Source organism: Pipistrellus kuhlii, unplaced genomic scaffold (assembly GCF_014108245.1).
Source record: "Pipistrellus kuhlii isolate mPipKuh1 unplaced genomic scaffold, mPipKuh1.p scaffold_m20_p_28, whole genome shotgun sequence".
Lineage (NCBI taxonomy): Eukaryota > Metazoa > Chordata > Mammalia > Chiroptera > Vespertilionidae > Pipistrellus > Pipistrellus kuhlii.
In genome coordinates this window covers 5,060,575-5,085,198 of record NW_023425527.1, presented here as the reverse complement: position 1 = coordinate 5,085,198, position 24,624 = coordinate 5,060,575, and the positions used below count along the sequence as shown (strand labels likewise).

The 24,624-nt window shown below is 47.2% G+C and overlaps 1 protein-coding gene and 1 long non-coding RNA gene across 4 annotated transcripts in view; one reads left to right on the top strand and one right to left on the bottom strand.

Moving 5' to 3' along the window:
- Positions 1-3,105: 3,105 nt before the first annotated feature.
- On the bottom strand, positions 3,106-4,074 carry LOC123653045. The gene is made up of 2 exons (XR_006742685.1): positions 3,410-4,074; positions 3,106-3,314 (listed from the first exon to the last, which is right to left on the bottom strand). It is a non-coding gene; the product is annotated as an uncharacterized LOC123653045 (long non-coding RNA).
- Positions 4,075-5,468: 1,394 nt separating this feature from the next.
- Positions 5,469-24,624, top strand: part of MYO1D (myosin ID) — a 255,527-nt gene continuing 236,371 nt past the window's right edge. For 2 of the 3 annotated variants that reach the window (XR_004990770.2, XM_036454231.2), the window contains exon 1: positions 5,469-5,898. Coding sequence is in view for 2 of the 3 variants with exons in the window: in XM_036454231.2 (XP_036310124.1) it covers positions 5,804-5,898 (95 nt within the window). In the remaining variant the exon portion in view is untranslated. The remainder of the gene's footprint in view (positions 5,899-24,624) is intronic. The other variant, XM_036454229.2, reaches the window with a different exon arrangement.

Here is a 24,624-nt window from a genome sequence, read left to right as displayed (position 1 = left end):
CACGCTTACCTTCTTCTCCACTCCCCCATGACGAGGACCTGGGGTGTGACCCTTCCCTTAGCCCAGGGGCTCTTAATTTTGGGATGCATAGACAGGTTATTTTGGGTGGCAGGACGGAGGAGGGGGTGGGTATGGGGAGGAGCCCACGTGCCAATTGTTTTGTGTATGTGCTTGATGCATTTGTCTTGGGAGCCAATGTCCACACGTTATCATCAAAGGATGGTGACACCTAAACATGGAGAACCAGTGCCTGTTACTATTTACTTGCCCTGAGACCCTGGCAGAGGCAACCCCTTTCTCCTCTCCTCCCTCCTCCCTCTCCTCCCCCTCTTTTCAGGCATTTCCCAACTTCCTTTGGGCTTCATTTGATTATATATTAAAAGGAGCTCTGCCCGCAAGTATCAGCCATTCCAAAGAGCTAAAGGAAGATCTTTATGTCCCCAACTCATCTCTGTCACAGGTAAGCTCAGCTGGGCCACAGGGACAGAAATCCCTGGGACCCAGAACCAGGTCTGTGCCCCCAGGGCACCCTGGATCAGTCATTGGCTGGCTGATCCTCTGTCTTTAATAACTGGAAGTGAGAAGATGAAATTCTTTTTTTTTAAATATATTTTTATTGATTTTTTACAGAGAGGAAGAGAGAAGGATAGAGAGTTAGAAATATTGATGAGAGAGAATCATTGATCAGCTGTCTCTTGCACACCGCCTCCTGGGGATGTTCCCACAACCAAGGTACATAACCTTGACCGGAATCGAACCCAGGACCTTTCAGTCTGCAGGCTGTCCCTCTATCCACTGAGCCACACTGGTTTTGGCAGAAGATGAAATTCTTAAGTCACTTCCTGGGCTTTCAGGGTGGTTAATGCCCGTGATCCCTGCTATGAAAACCCCCTCTCCTGTGTCCTTTGGGATGTCTGTAGTGTGAAAGGCAAGGGTGCAGGAGCCGGGGGTGGGGTAGGGGAGCTGTTCACAGGTGGGCAATACATTGACAACAGGGAGGCAATGGTTGGGTCTGTTTTTTAAAAAATTTAGGCTTGCCCTGGCTGGTTTGGCTCAGTGTATAGAGTGTCTGCCTGTGGCCTGAAAGGTCCCAGGTTCGGTTCCAGTCAAGGGCACATGCCTGGGTTGTGGGCTCAAACCCCAGTAGGGGGTGTGCAGGAGGCAGCTGATCAATGATTCTCTCTCACCGTTGATGTTTCTATCTCTCTCTCCCTCTCCCTTCCTCTCTAAAATCAATAAAAATATATATTTTTTAAATTTAGGCTCCTTTAACCATAGAGAACATATCTTGGATGAGTGCAACTCCAGCCATAGGCATGAAAGAGCAGAAAGAACGTTTTGAATAATATCTAAGGCAGAGAGCTCCATTTCATGGCTATCAGGCTGGGAGTGCATCATGAAGTTACTCTGCAATGTAAATGTGCCTTCTTACTTCTGCTCTGAAATCACCGGGACTAACAACATGCGGTGTGACTGCTTTTCCCGGCCTTCCTGCCTGGGTCTGGCAGGACGCAGGCTGCCATGAGTTGTCTTCCTGGATGCAGAGCACCTGGGAAAGAGAGGGAGGGTGGGGCAGCCCGGGTGGGGCAGCCCAGGAGCATGCTGGGAAGGTAGAACAGAGGCAAATATTTGCTGTGGAAGATTCAGGTTTTCATGGGTAACCCAGAGCATATCCTCTACAGCAGCTGTCAAGTACAGACATGTTTTCCCAACAGCAGCTTCTGTTCAGTGTGGACATAGAATGTGCCGGCCTGGCCCCAGGGGAGAAGTGAGCACAGCCCTGAGACCTGCTTCTAGGGGCAGGAGAGAGAATGAGATAAATGCTGCACAAAGACTGATTTTAATGCAGAAGATCAACCCAGCGGATGGATTACAACCTCACATCACATAAGCCACAGATCAGAGACCATCCCATTTTCATTTATCAAGCGGCTGTTTATTAAGAGCTTCACACCCTCGGCACTGTGCTACCAGGTGCCAGAGTTACCTCCGAAAACAGAACAGACACCACTTACGGCCCTCATGGCTCAGTCTAATGAGAGATGGACAATGGGCTCAAGTGTGTTCGGTGCTGTAACAGGAGTGACTCTTCCAGGGTGCTGTGGGGGCACACAGGAGGGACAGCCAACACTGACTTGAAAGATCATGGAAGCCTTCTTGGAGGAGGTGATGTTGAGGCTGAGAGCTAAGGGATGAGCAGAAGTTAGCTAGGCCACAGCGGTGAAGGCTGACAGCAGGAAAGAATTTCAGGCAGAGAGCAGGAAGTACTCTGCCTGGGGCATATGGCCGTATTTGACAACTAAAGCAAACATTACATTATTTTTGCTTTTAGAATTGTTCCTTCAGTGTTTATAATCTCCTAGCACAGCACTGGCAACCAGAGCTAACAGATATTCTCTATCAGTTTTCAAAGCATGTACTGGTTTTTCAGTTTTGTCAACGCCTGTTGTGACTTTCACGTGTAAGTATTATTTGATTTCTCAAATAAGTTTTAAAAATTTTAACAGTTTTAGACCATTATTTAATTTTTAACTTTATATTTTGAAATAATTTAAAACTTAAAGAGGAGTTACAAAACTATTAAAAAAAAATGCTCCCATATATTTTTTATACTGTATATCCACCGATTGTTTACATTTGTTTTATCCATCTATCTACCTATGGGTATATCCAACACATTATTATTACCTTTGCCAAACAACTTAAGCCATAAATACTTTAGAGTGTATCTCCTAAGAACAAAGACATTTTGGTACAGAACCACAGCACAATGATCAAATTCAGGAAAACCAACTAATACATGGTCTGTATTCAAATTTCACCAATTCTCCCAGTAATGTCTTTTTCCTTTTTCTAGTGTGAGATCCAGTCCAGGTCACATATGGCCTTCAGTTGTGGTGTCTCTCTGGGATCCTTTAACCTGGCCCAGCCCTTCTTTGTCTTTCATGCCATTGATGTTTTTGAAAGCGTGCGGATTGGCTGCTTTGTAGAAGGCCCCCTAATGTGGGCTTATTTTGTGTTTCTTCAGGATTCGATTCAGTTGATGCGTATCCAGCAGGTGAGTGATGTTAGGTCTGTTTTAGGAGCTCACATCACTCATGTGTATCTCTTTATTGGTGATGTTCATTTTTATTTTGTTTTTTGGTACATTATTTTCAAGTGTAACACACACCCATACTACATAGCCAAACGTGTTCACATACAAATTTTTATCACAAAGGAGATTAATGAGCTAACCTGCTCTACAGTTCCTTGTTTGAATGCAGACTTCAGTGTTTAGTTTCTCTGGCCATCTCTGCCCATATTGTAACTTCCTGTAAATGGGTCATTGATTCACCAGATTGTAGCTGTGTTTTTGCCTTTACAAAGGCTGAATGTGAAAGTGTGGGAGTAAAAAATTACTGCTTACCCATGCAAATCAGAATTGTCTTGATACTGTACAACCAAAACCACATGCAAAAGAAAATTGGGATCCTGAGGCCGATGTAAGGTGACAGTGAGCCCCGCTACACAGATCAGGGTTCATCAAAAGAGCCTCATTTGTCTTGATGCCTGATTTTATACTAATCTCAGCTTATAATATACCCTTTGCATATGTTCTGTATATGTTATATACGTTGGGCTCCTGTATGAAATATTGATTGAAACAAGAGTTCCCTTGCTTTGGCCATGTGAAACCCATCACTGTAAATCACTGTATAAATCATACCCACTGTACAATCTCTTTTGTTCTAGTGACCCAGGGCTCAGGAAACACACATATATACATTTAGTAATAGGTCATTGAGTGTGGTCCCTGTTTGCTCCAAATAGAACAACATTTGAGATTTCTTGCTTTTCTTTGTGAAACCCAGTTCTACTTCTGTGAAAACATACCAACACCAGCATTTTAGGACTATACCATACTCTATGCCATCACCTGTTTAGCCACTGGCTGGCCCACACAAATGACCCACATAAAGGACAGTCCTACCTTGGACAGTGTCTTACTCCACACACTGAGACCCACAGGGGTTTCTTTGGAGGAAGGAGAGCTGCCAGTGGTGGTCAGACTGCAGCTCTGCCTGGGCCAGGGTGGGGCAGCTCTCGGGGAAGGTAACCAAGCTGCCTTCCTCACTCTCCTGGCCAGGGCGGGTTTTCACAGCTGAAGCAGACCGTGAGCAGAGTCCTCAGTCAAATTGGCCCACAAAGCTGGAGCCTAGCCGAAACCGGTTTGGCTCAGCGGTAGAGCCTCGGTCTGAGGACTGAAGGGTCCCGGGTTCGATTCCGGTCAAGGGCATGTACATTGGTTGCGGGCACATCCCCAGTAGGGGTTGTGCAGGAGGCAGCTGGTCGATGTTTCCCCCTCATCGACGTTTCTAGCTCTCTATCTCTCTCCCTTCCTCTCTGTGAAAAATCAATAAAATATATATATTTTTTTTAAAAAGCTGGAGCCTATCCAGGTCTTTTGGGGGTTGGGGGTGTTCCATATCCCCTAGTTGATTTTGGAACAGAAAATGGTCCTCAAGGAAACACCAGACAGAAGAGGAGTTGCCTTTTAAGCCATTTATAAAGTATTTTCATTGGGAAATGTAGTCAAAGTTCCCAAGGAATTTTCCAAGCTCAACCAATGTATCTATAAATTGGAGACCACTGAAGCTTGTTCTAGTCCATTGAACCGCTGTGGACTTCATAGCTACAGGTGCAAGGCAGTACAATAGGACTTGGTGGGTGCCAAGGGGGAAATCGAGACATTTAGGGCATGAACCCATGCTCAGGTAGCCTCCAATAATCCCAGGGAGACGATCCATACATATATTAAACACTTAATAACAATATAAGCGGATGTTTGATGATATCCTCGGAGGTGTGGAAGAGAAGGGTGGATTATAGGACATTGGGAAAGGAAAGCAGTCTGCCATTTGGCTCATAAGCCAATTGACCTGGATGAAAATGCAGCTTCCTCACGTCCTAGCCATATGGCAAGTTACTTAAGTTCTCTGAGGTGCTTTGGTCAGTTTGATTGTCACCAACATGTTAGCTGTTATTCTTTCAATTTGAGCGCAAAGCATCCTTTTAAGGAGGGGATGTGAGCAGAGAGGCAGAAGGGGGCTTTGCGGCTGGGCGACTGGATCCTTAGAAATGAACCTCGCCAAAAGCTCCGGGGGCAGGCGCCTTTTGTGACTTGGTTGGCATTTACCAAGCGAGGGCGGGAGGCCGCCACCCTGCTGGACACTTGATCCCACCCACCCTCCTATGCCCGCCCTCCTCGGCCCCGCCCCGCGAGCTCCCAGCGCCGGTCCCCAGAGGGCGCTGCCGTCCCGCGCCCAGCCAGTCTCCGCGCCAGCGCGCCCCCGCCGCCCAGGTGAGGAGGCGGAGGTCCGCGCCGCCGCGGGGCGGGGCCTCGGCGGCGGGGCGGGGCCAGGCGGGGCCGGGCGGGGCCCGAGAAGCCGGGGCGGGGCGGGGCGCGAGGCCGCGGGGCCGGGGCCAGACCCGGGCCAGAGGCGGGACCAGCCGCCGCCGTCTCCGTCTCGGTGCCCCGTCCCCCCACAGCGCCAGGCGGCCGCCGCGGGAGAAGCGGAAACTGCCGGGTGCGCCGCGCGGACCGACCGAGAGCGCGCGCCGAGGAGCAGCGGGGCGGCCTCCGTCCGGCCCAGACCCCCCGAGCAGAGCGCGGCGCCCCCGCCCCCCGGAGCCCCCCAGCCCGCGGCCTCGCCCCGGCCCCGCCCGAGCTCGCCGCGCGCCCCCGCACCGGCTCCCGCGCCCCCGGCGCGCCCACCTGAGCCCCGCGGCGCCCACCTCAGCCCGCTTGCCCGCCGGCGCCATGGCGGAGCAGGAGAGCCTGGAGTTCGGCAAGGCGGACTTCGTGCTGATGGACACCGTCTCGATGCCCGAGTTCATGGCCAACCTCCGACTCAGGTGAGGGCGGAGCGGCCGGGCGCCCCAGCGCGAGCCTGCGCGGCCCCGAGAGGGGGCGCCCCACCCCTGCGGTGCGGCCGGGTTTGTGGGTGCGGGGGGCGCCCCGAGCTCAAGGAATGGGGTGCCAAGGGAATGGGGGTATCCCGGGCTCTTGGCCGAGAAAGGACGCCCCGGGCGCGGCTGCATCGGCGTGTGAGGGGCGTGCGGAGCCGGAGGGGTGCGCCTTCCTGAGAGGGGGTGCCCCGGGTGCTGTCCGGGGTGGGGGTGGGGGTGGGTGGGAGGTGTAAGGGCTGTGCGGAGCTGAGAGCAGCGCGGGGGGCAGAGCAGGCTGGGGTGCTCCCCCAGGTGAGTGATGTGGGCGGGCCGGTGACCTCATGGAAACAAAAGTGACGGAAAGTAACTTTAGGGAGAGTCGCGGCGGCCCGGAGTCCTGGGAAGACTTAGAGGCTGTTTGGGAGAGGAGCTGGGGGCGCACCCCGGTTTCACACTTGCTGGCTTTTCTTTTTCTCTTCCCTTCTGCCACCACCCCCTCGCCCCTCCCTGGCGTGGCTCCGTCGCGTCGTGCGGGATGCTGTGGAGCGATCTGTTCCAGGACACGGGCTATTTTTTAGTTCCTCTCTACACGTAATTAGACACGTTTCCAGACATCGAAGAGACTGCTCGGCTTGCCAGTGCCAAGATAAACTGTCTGAATTTGACAAGGCGGTCATGGTTTCGGTTTTTGGTGTGTTTTTTTTTTTTTTTCCTTCTTCAAGGAGTTATGGATGGAGCCCTTGTGTTATTGACATCCTTGAAAATGCAGTCGCAACTCAGCACCCCTCAAAATGAGCTTCCAAAGACGAACTTATTTTTAGAAAGTCTTCTCCATGTGATGTCTTTCTCTTTTAATAGAGTAAATGTAAGCAGAGCTTTAAAGTAGTTAAAAAACAAAAAAACAAAAAAAAAACCATTACAGTAAATAGAGTTTCAAAATAACCGAGTTTGGGTCTGTGCGTTTCCTGGAAGTTCTGTCCAGGTTTATGTTAAATATCACACCATACTCGTATAATCTAGGTTTTGGTGCTTAACTAACCCCACATCTCAGTATTAGTTACCTCTGCTGGTCTCAATTTGTATTTGAAAACCTTTTTTAACCTTTGCAATTGCAAACCCCCATTAGAGTCTTCACCTGCTTGTGGCCAGATTTCCTTGTGTCCTTCAGGCTGGGACCTAATTTTTTACACCTGCCTATTGTAAACACACACACCTGAGCAAGTTTCCTCATTTGTAAAATAATGGGGACTTTTAAGATTTTTCAGCGCTTAATTATATTTTCTTTTTGCTTTCATATATCATTGGTTGCAGAGGTGTATTTTATTTATTTATTTTTATTGATTTCAGAGATGAAGGGAAAGAGGAAAGAGAGAAAAACATCAATGATGAGAGAGAATCATTGATCCGCTGCCTTCTGCACTCCCCATACTGGGGATTGAGCTCGTAACCCCGGGCATGTGTCTTGACCAGGAATCGAACCAGTGACCTCCTGGTTCATAGGTCAACGCTCAACCACTGAGGCATGCCAGCTGGGTGGCTGCACGTTTTCTAAGTGTGAGGTTTGAATCGTAAGATGATTGATGTAAGCCAAATGTAATTATGTGCCCAGAAACGAAGTTGGCAGTGTAATTCCACATTTGTATAAGGCACCTTAGGAGGTAGGGTGGAAGGATCCAAAGATCTATAAAATGTGCCCCAAGCCTCTCAGAGAGGGGTCATGTCGAGGAAGACTGGGAGAAAGGTGAAAATTGCTTTTGATTTAAATAAGAGGTGAAGAAAACAACAGAAGAGCTCTTTAAGCCTTATAGAGCCTTATAGAGCTTAGGTGATTCTTTGCTAAGTACTTGAAGAGGGAGATGCTTGAGGCTGGCTTAGAACACCATGTAGAGCAAGCATGCCAAACTCAAAGGCTAACAGGCCAAACAAATGAGTCATGCGGCCCAGAGGCCGTGAGTTTGACATGCTTAATATAGAGGATGTGAGACGTTGAGTCATGAAGGATGTGTAGGATTTGTCTAGGACAGTGGTCGGCAAACTCATTAGTCAACAGAGCCAAATACCAACAGTACAACGACTGAAATTTCTTTTGAGAGCCAAATTTTTTAAACTTCTTCAAAATAGACTCGCCCAGGCCATTGTATTTTGTGGAAGAGCCACACTCAAGGGGCCAAAGAGCCACATGTGGCTCGCAAGCCACAATTTGCCAACCACGGGTCTAGGAGGATAGAGTAGCCTGAGCAGAGGGATGGAGGCAGGAAAACCTACTCTGGGTGACAGGGAATATGTTATCTGGATAGGAAAGGAGCTGTGGGAGGAATCCCCGCAGCTCTCATTAGTTCCCCCCCTGGCCAATGCCCAGGGTTCTAGGTCTGCCTTCACGCTCAGTCACCAGGTCAGTCAGATTCTGGATATTCAGACCTGTGTGTGTGTGTGTGTGTGTGTGTGTGTGTGTGTGTGTGTCATCTGTGTGAGCACTTGACGACTCTTAGAATTGGCTGCAATTCTCACGGCACAGATTCGGCGATTGTTCATGACGTATACGCTGCCAGCGGTTTGTTCCCCTTACCCTCCCGCCCAGCTGGGAACCCTGAAGACCCAGCTGGGAAGCAGTCCTCTCTCCAGCAGTCTGAATTTCTTGTCACCTGAAAATTTGAGTGTGTAGCTGCTTGAGCTCCTGGGACGCTTGCACTGTGCAGAAGGAGACCAGAAACTCCCTGCAGGTACAGGTGCTCTCAGGTGAGGTTGTAGTGTGTTCATCTCCCAGGACACGGCTGGTTGGGCGCATACCATGTGTATGTTTCTGGTCGGATCCAGGCGAGATCTGACAGTGTTTCATCTCCCTGTAGTAAGTGTGCATGTGCCCTGTCATTCCTGCCTTCCCGACCTGGGCTTCTCTCACTCCATCGGAATGTCCTGTCCTCTGCTCCCAACCTGGCCTCTGCAAGGCCCTCTTTAGGATTTTCGGTCTGTGACGTACAGCCCCGGGGTCCCCAAGGCTGCCATTGTTTCAGGGGTCTGTGCCATCCAAACTCGGCTTTAATTTTTCCAACAGCAGCACCCGGCACACTGGTGGGCACGTTCTCGTGCCAGTGATTTTCGTGGAGAGAAAAAGGAAGAATGTTTCACTTTCCTTTTTGACCCTTTTATGGCATTGTTCATTTAGAGTTATCTTCTTCTTTTGCTACTGCGCTGGCCTTTTCTTTTCCTGTTGAAAGGCTTGACTTTCAGACATCCGCTACAATGGATGTAACTTTCTCCTTAATGTTTCCATTTTTAAAAATGGACGTAGGTGGGTGTCCATGCATGTGAGTCTGCAGGAGGCAAGATTGAAGGGTGATGTGGATTAGTGGGAGTCAGTACCTAAATCGGAGGAGGAGTTTTCAATTTTTATGTGTTACCCTTAAGCCCCAAACTGCTAATAACTTGAGGGCCGCCTCCTTTCCTGCTAGAAGTCTCTTGCTAGGGGAGGTTTCTTCTGTTTGTTTTTACTTTCTGTGGAGGTGGAGGTGGTTTTGGCTGCCACAGTAAGCTCATCACTCCATTTTCAAGGGTAAGATTCCTCCCCAGGCACCTCCTGCCTTCACAGTCAGGCATGACTCCTGCCAGCATCCCTCATGACCACTTGAAGCCCTGGCCGTGGCTTCCCCACCGTATTCTGCTTTCCTTGTAGCCACTCCCTTTCTGGACCCGAAGCCCCCTTCGGGTGGGCCATCCCGGTACTGCAGTTTTCCCAGCATTCACATCAGCGTTGCACCCTCTCTCGCAGTGAGCGCACCGCTGGGGCTAGCCACACAGAACAGCCGTGCTCCTTGCTCCTCACTTAGCCGCCCCCGTGAAGGGAAGAATGGGGACTGCTGCTCTGGAGTGGCCTCGAGCCGAGGACACCATCCCTGAGAGTCCTGCTTCTCCTGACACAGGACGAAGAGATACACCTTAGGCTCCTGGGAGGCCAGTTTCCTAGCTCTGCTGGTGGTGGTTTCTGTATTAAGAATGAGGGATTGGCTCAGCCTTCTATCTTGGCTCCTTAGAAATTTAATGTTTCCTCCTCTCTCTTCTTATTGGCTTTTCCCTGCCGTAAAAGCAGCCATTTAAAGCACTCTGTTTGCCAAAGCAACAGGCAGCATCTCACTTTTAACCTAACACACTATGTGTCTTTTATACCTTTGCTTGGACCAGGTGTCTCAGCCTTGGCTCTCTTGGCCTTTGGAGACCGCCTTATTGTGGGGGCTTCCTGGGCACTGGAGGACGTTTAGCAGCATCCTTGGCCTCTATCCCCCGGACCCCAGTAGTACCACCCACCTCCCCCCAATTATACCATCAGATGTCTCCAGAGATTGCTGAATACCCCTTGGGGCGAGGGGACATTGTCCCCATTTGAGAGCCACAGGCCTGGGCTGTTCTCAGTCTCTTGGGATGTTCTCCTTCCCTCACCTCTGCCCTCCCTGCCTGTCACACTCTTACTCATTCTTGAAGACCAGTTCTGAGACGTCTCTCCCAGTCCGCCAGTCAGAGTTCATTTCACTTTTACCTGTGCACCCAGGGTACATGGACCCTGGGTCCTACTGTTAGAATGTATCATACAATGATGTTCTCTGCATGCCTGCTGCCACCAGCTTGCGAGCTCTTCGAAGACAGAGGGCCTGCCCAGAGGGGGGTCCAGGCCTTGTGGTCCTTTGAAGCTCCTTACAGTTGAGGAGGTGGGGGACCATCTTTAAGAGAAAGAGCATAAATTATGAACGCAGCGTCAGGTACGGGGCTTTAAAGGGACAGTGCAGGTAAGTGTATGTGATGTTTTCTATCTGCTGCAGAATTGGGCTGAGTTAAATGAGTTACCTGAGCAGTCAAGTAGAGGCTGATTCTTTTTCATCCAGAAGAATCCTTAATTTGAAAAAGCGTATAATCTTCTAAAATATATATTATATACTTATTTTAATACATCTTAACTGTGGTGGTGGGGGAGTGTGGTGTAGAATTAGAAAGGCAACGGGGATACACACACACACACACACACACACACACAATCACAATCTCTGTCCTCTTTCTCGGGAACTCTTTGGTCATTTGGAAAACTTGGTGGGGTGAAGGATCCCTCTTGCTTGCCAGGGGCGAAGCCTTAGCTATTCTGGGTGGTCTTCAAGCAAGGAGGCTAAGCCTGCAGTTGGTTCAGAGCGTTGGTTGGAAGTGGCCCTGGTTAGATTTATAGGAGGGGTGAGTGGCACATTAATCTCCTTGGCTTCCCTGTGAAATTCTTTGGCAGCCCCTGCCCGAGGCCTTCGGAAAAGGACAGTGTGCACTGTGCCTGTTTTGCACATTGGCTTCGGGTTGGGACAGAAATGAGCTTTTTGGTTTTGGGAGCTGCCATTTGGAGTGAATCACCCTGCCTGTCTCGTTTCCTTTCCTGCTCCCTCCATGACAGATTTCCAAGACTATTTTTACTCGGGGTCATTTGTTGACCCTGGAGACTTCTGCTGAATTTAGCTCCCAAATAGAGCCAGATGCGAGTGGAAGCAGGCCCTCAGGAGCCGCCACCGGTGTGTGGCATTGCATTGCAGATGCAGGAAGGATTCTGCTGCTGCACTCAGGAGATGAGCTTTGGCCTTTCTGCTTCACGTGGAGACAAAGATGGTGCCTCCAGTCGATGGACAGAAGTGTTTATTTAATGGCCCCTGTGCCAGTCGTCTGCACTGGGGATTATTACCCTAAGGCAGAGAGCTCTCTGTTGACATTGTCACCTACATCGGAGTCAGCGCCCCCAAAAGGGCCCTCTCTCCGGGACTGGTCCCGTTTTATGGCCGTTCTCTGGCCCCTGCCGCTGGGTTGCTGTTGGACCAAATAGGATCCCTGGCCCTGCTCAGCGGAGCGAGCTGGAAACTGCTGTCCGTGGTGGTGCAGCCCCGCTGGGTGGATGAGCTGTTGATGAGCCTCCCTGACAGGGCCTTATAAAAACGTCAGCTCCATCCACGCCTGGGGTCGGAGGGCAACAGCATTCTAAAGTACACACTGGAAGCCTCTCTCTCCTTGTCTGTGACACTCCTCGGGTCGAGATGACAGTTTTATTTCCTGTGGGAAGCAAGCTCCTTTTCGGTTCAACTGCCATATAATTACTGGTTAGATCTCTTAATAGAACAGTTTTCCCCAAACATTAGTTTTGGGCATTTATGGGAAGAAGAGGAGGGAGAGCATGCTTGCAGCAGGGAGCAGTGGAAAGAGCACAGTCTTTGAGACCTAACTGACCAAGTTCAAAACCCAGTTTCACTTCTACTCTTTTTTTTTATTATTAATATATTTTTATTGATTTCAGAGAGGCATGGAGTGGGAGAGAGAGAGAGAGAAACATCAATGATGAGAGGGAATCATTGATCGGCTGCCTCCTGCAGACCCCACACTGAGGATCGAGCCTATAACCTGGGCATGTGCCCAGACTGGGAATCAAACTGTGGCCTCCTGGTTCACAGGTTGGCCCTCAACTACTGAGTCAGGTCAACTGGGCCACTTCTATTCTTTTTTTTGCTTTAAGATAGGGGTGTCGAACTCAATCAGAGAAGGGGCCAAAATCTAAAATCCAGCCTAAATCGCGGGCCGAATGGTTTACTGAACAGTCATAAACTGTCATTGTGATGGAAACGCAGCGGAGTGCAGTGATGACAGTGCGGTGCGGGCCACATTGCAAGGCCTGGCGGGACGGATTTGGCCCGCGGGCCTTGTGTTTGACACATGTGCTTTAAGACTTGGGGTACGTTAACTTGCCTAAGTCTCAGTTTCCTTATCTCTCTCTGTAAAAGCCTAAGTGACCATTTGACCATTGGACTGTAGCTATGATGTGCAATGACCACCAGGGGGCAAACGCTCCGACCAGTAGGTTAAGTTGCTGCTGGGGCCCTGTCAGCCCTGAATCTGGTTCGCCTGGACCCTGGACCAAGAGAGGAGGGAGGAGGGAGCCTGATAACTCCCGGAATCGGCGTGGGTTAGCTTGCTGCTGGGGCCCTATCGGCCCCAAATCTGGTTCACCCGCACCAGATTCCCTTTTCATGTGCACAAATCCGTCCACCGCTCCACTAGTTCTATATAAAGTGATTGCTTTTCAGGATTATTGGGATGAAATCACATGATGTGCAAAAAGTGTCTGGTCCATGCTTGGTACATAATGCCCACCCAATTCATGTTAACTATCTTCCTGAATCCTTCCCAAGTGGCCTCACTTCCCTGCCCCGACCCCATTGCTGCTGGAGGTCTACTTTCACTTCTTCCTTCCTCAGGAAGACAGACCTCTTTGCTTTGGTTTGTTTGGGAGGCAAGGATGAAAAACGTTGTGGGAGGGGTTGGGGCTCCCTAGTGGAGAGAACTAGACCATTCGAGATGGACAAATCTGGACCTTATCCCATTTTTGTCCACTTACTATCACCTCTGTGGCCCCGGACAAGTATGTTTGCCTCCCTGAGCCTCTATTTCTTCATCTGTAAAAATGATGTGTTAGTGTGAAGACTAAAGTACAGCACCTGTTCTACGTGCCACGTGGTCCCTGGAGCAGAGCAGATGCTCGGTCGGTGGTCTGTGTCCCCCGTCCTGGGGACCGAGTTCCTTTGCCATTCCCAGTTCTCTGCGTAACTGTCACCCCACACATATTCATACTCCTGCTCTCTCCTGGGGCATCACAGCCTCATCTCTGAAAATTGTTTTCAACTCTCTGGAAAAGGAAATCTGCTATTCCTATTAAAAATCTCCAAAATATTTTATTCCGCGTGTCACACTGTTCTCTGCTTTCACGAAGGTTGGCGACGTTGGTGCCTGAAATCCCCAGGCACGGTAGCTGGGTGAGGAACTCAAAGTAGAAAGTCCTTCCCTTTGTTTGTTTTAATATGTAACTTGTTCCCTTATTAAACTATATAGACCTGTATTTGTAACATAATCTCCTTGCTTTAAAGTTAGCAACTACGTATTTGAGTTCTTGCCTGTGTGCTTAAGGTAGTGTTGGGTACTGTGTTGAGAGTTTACTTTTTACGAAGTCACTCTTTGTGGGGGTAGCTTTATTGAGAGTAAAAGATGCCTTAATAAACAGATCCAAAATAGAATATTACTGAGCCAACAGGAATAGTGCAGACAGCCAATTCTTTGAAGGGGTTCCTGCAGGGAAGGGATCTACATGCCATATTTTTAAAGAAGAGGACTGGTGCCTGGCCAGCATGGCTCAGGGGTTGAGCGTTGACCTATGAACCAGGAGGTCTTTGTTTGATTCCCGGTCGGGGCACATGCCTGGGTTGCTGGCTTGATCCCCAGTAGGGGCGTGCAGGAGGCAGCTGATCACTGATTCTGTCTCCTCACTGATGTTTCTATCTCTCTGTCTCCCTTATCTGAAATCAATAAAAATATGTTTTTTAAAAATAAAAATAAGAGGACAGTATAATTGAGCTGTATGTATGTTAAGTACTAGAGTTCCGAGAGAATTTCAGGAAAAGAGAGCATGGGATTGGGAGTCGGTGGGAAGGGCTCTGTGAGAGGGTACAGCCTGAGCAGACCCTTGTCGGAAGTAGATGGTCTCTCACTTGGAAGCAGTCCCCCTTCACACGGCACTCTTGCCCAGTGATCCCCACCGTCCCACTTTCTCTTCTCTCTCTCCCACTGTCAGCACGAGTGGCTGGCCATGCTGCTAGCCAGCTTCCATTGCTCAAAAATATTTCCCTCCACACTGTCTGCACTTGTTATCATTCCTTTCTGATGCTGCCCCATATTCTTCCAACTAGAGTTTAAAAAGTCCAATACCCCTACTGCAGCACGGCTTTATTCATGTAACTTAGCTCAATCTGTTCTTTCTCGTGCCTCGATGAGATCTGTTAGAAGGAGGGACTGAGAATGTCATTGTTGAGAAATGATTTGGCAGGATGTGATTGCTCCAGGGATAAGGTATGCCTGAGATGGAGCAGGGAACTCAGGTGGGATGGGGTGGGCGGGATACAGTTCGAGTTCGTTTATTCTTGGGGAGGCAGGCCCTGATGACAGGAGGGACAGGGTCAGAGAAAAACTTGGCTCAGTTAGAAAAGTGTGTCTTGCCTTTGGGCCTAGAAAAGAAAGTGCACATTTTCTGATGCCTCATTGGTGATGTGGGGATGATCTGCTTTTTGGAAGGAGGTCATTTTAAAGTGAAAGGTTCTCATAGGTGATTCCATTGGATGGAGAAGGGATTTGAGAGCAGCAGCTGGTCCCTCTCGATACTTTGCCCATCTCTCGGGCGCCTCCTTGTCCCAGCCTCACCCTCGAAGATTTTTAAGTTTCCGGGCACACCTGCTCCTGTGGGAGAAATTACTGTTGCGGCTAAGGGAGACCTCCATTCCCCCCACGTTTTGTCTCCTTAGTGGGCCGTATAGAAATGAACTTCACCTTAGTGAGATTAAAGTGTTAAGCTAGTAAAGTGACTTAATTTTAATAAGATTGCTTACTGCTGACAGTTTTTTTTTTTTAAAGAGTCATGAGCCAATTCAGAGTTGTTAAAAAAAAAAAAAAAAGGATTCAGCCAGCTGGCCAGCCAGCCAGTGTAGCTCAGTGGTTGAGCATCAACCTATGGACCAGAAAGTCATGGTTTAATTTCTGGTCAGTGCATAAGCCCCGGTTGTTGGCTTGATACCCAGCAGTGGGCATGCAGGAGGCAGCCAAACAATGATTCTTATCGCTGATGTTTCTCTCTCTCCCTCTCAATTCCTCTCTGAAGTCAATAAAAAAAATAAAAATAAAAAAACCCAAATGGGATAGATGGAAAAAGATATATCAAGGAACAACTTTGTTTTTGTTTCTCTCCATGTATCTCCGACAATCGTATTACTAGCACTTGAGGGGTTAGGGGGAGGCGGAATTACTACTACCGTGTTTTCCCGAAAATAAGACATCCTCCAAAAATAAGACCTAGTGCATGGAAAGATAAGACATCCCCTGAAAATAAGACCTAGCGCAACTTTGGGAGAAAAAATTAATATAAGACACTGTCTTATTTTTGGGGAAACGGTATTATGTATATTCAAGGGTCCCATTACTTCTAGAAGCAAAGGAATTAGTAAAAAAAAAAAAAAAAAAAAAAAAAAAAATGGCTTCATCTGAAACAATGGAGCAAACACCAAGAGAAATCCACACCATTCTTTCCCCTCTGACCACAAAGTCTGCTTTGAGTAGCTTGTACAATAGAGGATCATCCGTCTTGGGGTCAGGGTGATCCCGAATGGCTCCGTCTCAAACCACTGCTTTGTGTTCAATATAAAGTCAAGAAAAATTTTATAGTCAATTAAAAAAATAACAAGGTTGAACCTCATTAAAAACCTTACGTTTATTTTGGAGAACCCTAAGTTGGTTGTTAACGTTTTGGCTTTTATAGACATCTTAGTCGTTTTAAGTTTGTGATCGGTGTAGTTCTCAAAAGTGAGGTTGAGTTTGCTGGATGTGTTCCGGTAATTAAGGAGAATTTAAAAAGATAAAATTTTGTTCCTGTAATTAAGGAGAATTTCAAAAGATAAAAAAATTTTAAAAAGTCCTTAAAACCAACATCTCTATAGAGTGGTTTAAATGTCAGTAAGTGAACTGTGAGGAGTTTCTCCTTGCCTTCAACCCGCCCTGTCTGTTCCTATTTGTGTCCTAACCTCTAGTTTCTGGCCCCGAGGGCAAGGACCAAGCCTTCGTTATCCCCGAAGGCTTATTTCCAGGCAGTACGGACAAAACTTTTCTGCCTCCACCAATGAATGAATAAACAGATTCATAATATCTCTGCCTCTCTGATTCCTGCCTGTGTATGTACTATATATTTTATGTATGTGTTTGGACATCATTATATACTCTGTTTTTTCTGATGTACCTGCAGTCTTTGGGAAGATAAGATAGTGAAACTACCATTTCTTTGGAGGGGGAATTCTAAAATATATTTGGGGTCTTTGTGAAATGGTGGATTTTTTTCTTTTAAAAGACTGTAGAATTCAGTCGTGATGCCTGACTTACATGGAAGAAAACAGACTTTAGTGGCACTGTAATCTTGCTGTGTCCTGTTGTTGCTTACCTTAGTGTTTGGCCACATTTTTACCACATTGAGATGCTTGTGTATGGTTTTGTATCCTTTGGTGAATATCTCTAAGGGATATGTTTTTATCCCTAATATATAGCCAGTCCAATGATTGTACTTATTTAGATGGGTGCTATTTTCTTAATCTGCATTTATTCCATGGTGTCCCAGGCCATGAGGTACCTGAGGATTCTAGGTGGAGGGGTGGGGCAGGGCCTCCGGGCCCCCTGCTGACTCCTGCTTTTAATCAAGCAGCTGTGCTTCTACATATTGGGGTGCCAAGAAGCTTTTTGTTCAGGAAAAAATGCTATCGCGTTGAAAAAACAAACAGAGACAAACAGTTTGAAAAACCACTGTTCTAGGTGATTGTTTTCCAGCTGGCTTTTACCCTTGTAAACACATACAGGGAAATATGCCCAACCCAAATCATGTGAACACTGGCAGTGCAGTCTGAAATGAAGAGCAAAGGAAATAGCTCAGTTCCCCAGACTTCAGCATGGCGGTACTACGTGCTGTGTAGCTTCAAACAATTTGCTTCAGTTCTCCGAGCCTCTGTTGCCCCATCGTACAATGGAACTGGTCCCTACATGACCTGGTTATGTCATGAAATGAGGTGATAGGTGCGTTGTTTATTGTTCGTAACGCATCGAGGGTGTACTCAAATGTAAGGCTCCCTCTGGTCTACTCCTTAAATAGCATGTGACGAATATAATTTAATTTTCTTCTTAAATAACTTAGATCAGCTGTCGGCAAACTCATGAGTCAGCAGAGCCAAATATCAACAGTACAACGATTGAAATTTCTTTTGAGAGCCAAATTTTTTAAACTTCTTCTAACGCCACTTCTTCAAAATAGACTCGCCCACACTCAAGGGGCCAAAGAGCTGCATGTGGCTCGAGAGCCGCAGTTTGCCGACCACGGACCTAGATCATCCTGACCGAAGTTCTGAACAATTGTTTTCATACGCTTTGGATTCATGGATTATGGGACATGTTTTGTTCCTCACGGAATTGATCTGAACAGTTTAACAGTTTAAAGTTTTAGAGCCTCTGGGTGACTTTCCATTGCCTCTTCCAAGGCATCGCCCTGTGAATGCTAGCTCCCCTCTGCGTGTACAAATCTGGCCGGCTCCGGGATGAACTCCTGGGGGAGCGTGAAGCAGGGGTCAATGTCTTCTGAGGAAGACAGGGGTTGTCTGGGGCGTATCGGGCGTAGGACAGGAGTATTGAGATGTCTGTGTTTTTCTCTTATCTGCTCAGAGGTATTTTTCGATTGCTTTGATACTTTCGGCTGGCAAGGCATGCAGGCCAAGACCGAGTTCTGAGTAGGAAAGGTGCTACTCCAAAGCCTATCGCTCCCCTTGGTATTTGAATTATTTGTGTGATTGGAACAAACCAAAGCATGTGGAGTGGATGCTTCTGCCTCGTGCACGCTCTGTGATGGCCTGTTGCTGTGCGGTGGGCAGCTGCAATTGGCAAAAGCGGTTACTGTTTGCCTCCCTGGCTCTGAGGCTCCTGTTTGATCTGAAACAGTTACTGAAAAGGAATCTCTTCTCTCACCATCTTGATTTATCCCAAGGGGAGGGTTCTCACCTTTGGCGCTGTGTCAGCCTTGCCCAGCTTTAAAAACATGCAGGTTCCCTGGGCTCAGCCTCTAGAGATGCTGAGGTAGTAAGCCTCGTAAGAGCCCAGGTGACTGTCATCTGCAGCCGGGTGAGGAGGAGCCACCAGCGTCTTCGGCTAATGGTTTTTCACCCCACAGGTGTGTTCTGTGCAAGCTAAATGGGGTGTGACTGCAATGTGAGCTGGCCGGTATGTTATTAACAAGTGGATCATAACTTACCCACATAGTCAGTGTTCTTAGTTTTGTTATAATTATTTTAAATATATATAGTTGATTTTTTTTTTACAGAGAGGAAGGGAGAGAGAGTGTTAGAAACATCAATGAGAGAGAAACATCGATCAGCTGCCTCCTGCACACACCCCCTACTGGGGATGTGCCTGCAACCAAGGTACATGCCTTTGATCAGACCCTTCAGTCTGTAGGCCGACACTCTATCCACTAAGCCATACCGGTCAGGGTCTGTTAGATTATTAAGTCAGTTTATTTATTTGATAGTCACTCATTATTCTTCATCCTTACAACGTGTTTTCTGTTCTTTCCATCTTTGGTTATAGTTGGGCACTTTTAGCATACTTGGTATTATTTCCTTTTTTCTATTATTTTTTTAAATTAAATTTTTGTTAAACTTACTGGGGTGACCTTGGTTAATAAAGTTATATATGTTTCAGGGGTACAATTCTATAATATAATCCATCATCTGTATAGTGTGTTGTGCAGCATACTTTAGGTTATTTCTGTCAACACATTTCTCCATGCAAAAAGGTATCATCATCCTTGTTAATACTTTAATGTATGTCCTTATAATCTTTTGCACATTTATAATTGGACATATTTTAAAATTTGGAGTCTTCCTACTTATACAAGATATAATTTTGTGAAGTTTTCTCATGTAACATAGTGGCTTAAGAAGCATTTTTCTATGTCATCGAGTTGCCTTTGAAATTCTGATGGCAACCAAGTCTTTATTCTTGCCTGGGTGTGCAGAGACAACCCAGACAGACGAGGTTTCTGCTCCCATTGAGCTGAGGAAGCAGCTGGGGAGACACATAAAACTGTGGTAAACAAGGAAAGAATAATTACAAGTAGGAATAAGTGTATGAAGGGAAAGAGCAGGGTTCCTCATGGGGAAATGGCTGTGGTATGTGTGTGCTGTGTGTGTGCCTGCCACAGAGAAGGCATTTTATGAGGAAGTTGGCTTTGAAATTAGAAGGATAAAGAATTGGGGGGGGAGGGGGGGGGGAGGCAGGTTGGGGGGGTGGGAATCCGGTGGGAAAGGGTGGTACAGGCCAGGCAGAATCATGAGAGAGGAAGAAAGGAGGGAGATGTTGATACCCTGTTTCCCCGAAAATAAGACAGTGTCTTATATTAATTTTTTCTCCCAAAGTTGCTCTAGGTCTTATTTTCAGGGGACGTCTTATCTTTCCACGCGCTAGGTCTTATTTTCGGAGGATGTCTTATTTTCGGGGAAACACAGAAGATAGACAGATGCTTGTCCAGTTTCCAAAACTGAAGGGCGTCCCAATGAGGCTGGAGTCTTCAGGCAGAGTGGGGACAGGTGATGATGGAAGGCTGGCCAGGGACTGCTTTGCAAAGGGTCTTGGGAAATGGGCGATTCACACTTTTAAGTATCGTGGGAAGTGATTGAAGGACGTTACACACCACACAACTTGCAGTCACTTCAGAGTGGTAGCATACTTTTCAGTGTCTGGGCTTCCTTTCATTGAGCTGCCCGAATTCCCCAGGTGTGGTGGCTCTTCCAAGTGTTTGTTTTTGTCAAGTTGGTGGGTGGAGAATAGACTTGGCAATTACTTTCTATGGGGTCCCTTGAACGATAATATGTACAGATAGTCCTGTCTTGATCTGTAGCATAGCCAAGTTATTTCTGGGAGTCGGCAGCCCAAGAGCAGTGTTGTGTGGATTTAAACTAAGTCAATCTCTATAATGACTAATAGACTTCCACTGATTTTTCGGGGGCACTTATTTTTCTGACTTTATGCTTCAAGCAATAAAAGAAGAATTATGAGTCATACATTCTCTGAGGACATCTCTGAGTCATAAAAGTTTGATGCCAGGAAGGAACCTTGGAGTTAGTTATCTCGCTGACGTACAGATGCATGAAGTTAGGGACACAGTATGTGGTTTGTCCAGGATTCCTCATTGGTTTAGTGGCACAGTTGTTACTAGAAGAAGAAGAAAAAATCTTATCTCAGAGCTCGGTATTCTTTTACTTTTTTTTTTTTTTTTTCTCTCTCTCTCTCTTGTTAGCTGTAAAATTGCTTTGAAATCAAGTAGCAAGTCTATAACTTCCTCTGTTATTCCCCCATTCAAAACAAACATACTTGAAAAAGACCTGAATGGGGTTGAAACAATGAAAAGCTAACAAAGTTAACCATAAACAAACAAATCAATCTCTAATTCTCTACTGAAGGGCAACAATGTAAGATCAAACTCACCCTGCAGGAGGGCCAAAGAGGAGAGTGTTAGTAGACTGTATTATGCATCAACCTGATCTCTGTGGGCTTGAAAGGCCTACTCAAGCTCATGCCACCTCTCCTGGAGGTGTGAACAGTGCCCATGCCACTCTGTGTCGGTTAGAATGCTGTTGGCTGCACCTGAAAGAAGGAACAATTGACCAAACTAAAAGGAAAACGTATTATCTCAAGGTAAGGGCTGCTCTGGCCCGTCCTGAAGGCTCCTCGGGTCTGTGATTGGCATCTGGGCCCTGCCTGTGTGCTGGTTCCCTCCGGTGAGTGGAGGATAGTCACAGCCATCTGTGCAGCCCTCCCAAACACAGTCACCTCCCCAGGAAGGAAAGGGAACCACCTGCTTGGTGCTGCTTTCTTAGGGAGCCCCTGGAAGTCTTCCTTGCCTTTCATTGGTCAGCGTTTGGTCACATGCAAATGACTGAACCCTGGTTATCATGATTGATTTAGAATAGTCAGGAGCTGAAGATGGAGTTCCCTTTTCCTGAAGCACATGAATATGTGGAAGCAACATGACTATGAGTAGATAACCTGAACAAAACATGATGCTTTTAGGGAGGGATGAATTTTAGGGGCAGAATACTGTATTAGAGTGATAGCGCTCGCTCCCCCTCCCTCCCTCCCTCCCTCCCTCTCCTCTCTCTCCTCTCTCTCTCTCCTCTCTCTCCCTCTCTCCTCTCTCTCTCTCTCTCTCTCTCTCTCTCTCTCTTCCTCCCTCCCTCCCTCCCTCCCTCCCTCTCTCCCTCCCTCGAATGACAGCATGTATTCATTCAGAAAAGAATGCTGTGTGATGAGGGCACTTGAAGGGACAAGAGTCATGCTTTACCTTTCCTCATGTCTCTCTAACCTCCTTCATTCTAGAGTCTTTCCTCGATTTTCAGGAACTTGACATTTCTGAAAACCAGTTATTTGGTAGATGGCCCTTGGTGTGAATTTGCCAGATATTCCTCTGACTAGTCCCGGAATTCACATCTTTTGTGGGAATGTCACAGAAGTAACACTGTGCTCTCGCTGCATCTATTCACCTGGTGTGTGTCTGGTTTGTCCCAGTACTGACGCTGGATTCTTTCGCTGTAAGGCAGTGTTTTTCAACCTTTTTTGGGCAAAGGCACACTTGTTTCATGAAAAAAATCACGAGGCACACCACCATTAGAAAATGTTAAAAAATTTAACTCTGTGCCTATATTGACTATATATAAAGTAATTCTCTTGAATAGGAATCAAATAAACACAAAGAAAGTATTTTATAATTACTTTATTATGAAATATTAAGTAAACAAAATAGTGAAAAATTATAAAATTCTTGTCTTGTCTGCACCTACAGCACACCAGGCAACATCTCGTGGCACACTAGTGTGCCGCGGAACAGCGGTTGAAAAACACTGCTGTAAGGGATTTGATTGAGACATGTGGTGGAGGTTGAATGGGGTTTGTGGATCCATTGTTAGTAGACGTATTGGCTGTCCGTTCCCTGATGTGATGCCTGTGTTGTGGTTGTATCGGAGAGTGTCCTCATCTGTAGGAAACACACACAGATGGGTGGCAGGGCCTCGGGTCAGCGAGTTATGAGTCTCAGGTGGTTCAGGGAGAAAGAAGGTACTTGCAACTTTAGTTGTAAGTGTGAGATTGTTTCCAAAACAAAGCAGCTGCTACCTGGACATCAAATGGGTCCCCCAAGGGTACAGTGAGTCTCTGGTTGTGCAGATTTATTGCAATAGAAGTTGAAAGTTCCCTCGCTGAGCTGGGGTTCTTTCTCAGGAAGCTCTTAGAAGAAATGTCTTGTGCTGTCAAGATTGGTCTGGCATTCTCTGTCCCAAATTCTAAAATTCTGCATATCTGGTTACATATTTTAAAGTAGTGGTTGAATTTATTAAATGATGCGTATGCCTTCAGTTTGTACAAATCAGAGATTGACCTCTCGTAGCAGTCAGCGGGTGTTAGTGAAAATTGTTCTCTAAAGACAGCGTACACTAGGGCTGGATATCACTCTCCATAAGAAGATAATGGTGTAATTAGGTAAAAGGGGCATTGACAACGTATATGACTCCCCCTGCCCCATAAAGCAGGATATAGTAAGTGCCAGGTCATTGGTACCAGTGCTCTGCAGTTCAGACCAGGAGGATGTTTCTGTGAGCTTCAGTGATTGGAGGGCCTTTGCAGAGGTAGAGTATTGGCTTGGGTGTTGGAGTTGAGTAAGACTTAGGTATGTGTGAAGTAAGAATGGCAGGGGAGAGCATTCCATGCACATGAGCCTCCGCAAATGGGCAGGATGTGTCCAGGGACAATCAGAAGACCAGTCTGACAGGTTTAGAGGTTTCACATAGGAGAGTTCTGCTTTCACAGTTGTATGGTTAGGGAGATAGCACTAGTTTCCATAAAAGAGAAAATGGAGAGGACACTAATGACTGGGACAGCTACCAGCTATCAGGCACTGTGTTAGATGGGTTTTAATCAAGCTCATTCATTCATTCATCTCTTTGAGTCTATTGATGTTTCTCTCTCATCATTGATGTTTCTATCTCTCTCTCTCTCCCTAGGAACGGAGAGGGAGGGAGAGATAGAAACATTAATGATGAGAGAGAATCATTGATCGGCTGCCTCCTGCACACCTCACACTAGGGATTGAGCCTGCAACCTGGTCATGTGCCCTGACCAAGAATTGAACCGTGATCTCCAAGTTCACAGGTAGACATTCAACCACTGAGCCTTGCCAGCCGGTTGAATCTATTCAATCTTACACGATTGGAAAGTGAAACATGTATCCAGAGGGAAATTGACTTGGTCAGAGTCACAAACATAGCTAATTAAAAGGCAATTTGAATTTGGAACCAGTCTGATGTGACTTCCAAGCCCATTTCTACTACCCTGGCTGCTTCTTACACCTGGAAGGAGCTAGAGGCTAGGGAAAGAGACAGGGGGTATTGACTGTATGCATAGAATATTGGAAAAAGAAGAATTCTCTCAATACCTTCCCTCGTGCTGCGATGGACGTGCCCAGGGCCTGTGCCTGTGAGAGGTAGGTTACCAGGAAAGAGCATGAAGTCTTAGGAAAGGGCCAAGGACTGAATCCTGAGGGAAACCTATTTAAGGGACAGTCAGAAGAAGCACCCTGATGGGATCACGAAGAGGAGCATCCAGAGGGGGTGGAAAACAACAGGAGAGTGTGGTATTGCAAAAGTCAAAAGAGGAGGCGTGTGGTCGGCAGAGTTGAATACTACAGAGAGGTCAAGGGAGATGCGGAGGAAGAAGTGTTGTCCCTAAGGAGCACGAGGGGATGAGAATGAAGATAATCTCTGGCAATGCAAGCTGGCCGCACAGACCCCCGGAGCAAGGGCCAGGGAGTGCTAGTGCCTCAGCCTCATTGGGAGAACTCTGTGCTGCATGCTGATTTGAATGTTTGTGGTGGTTTCTCTGTCATGGCCTTCTTTTCTGTTATTTAGTTTGAGCTCTGAAGAACTGTTTTGATCTATAATAGTTGACCAAAATATGTGTTTGAATGAATGATAGGAAGCATGAAAAAAAACAAAAAAAGTACTGCTAGACCTGCAGTGTAGAGAC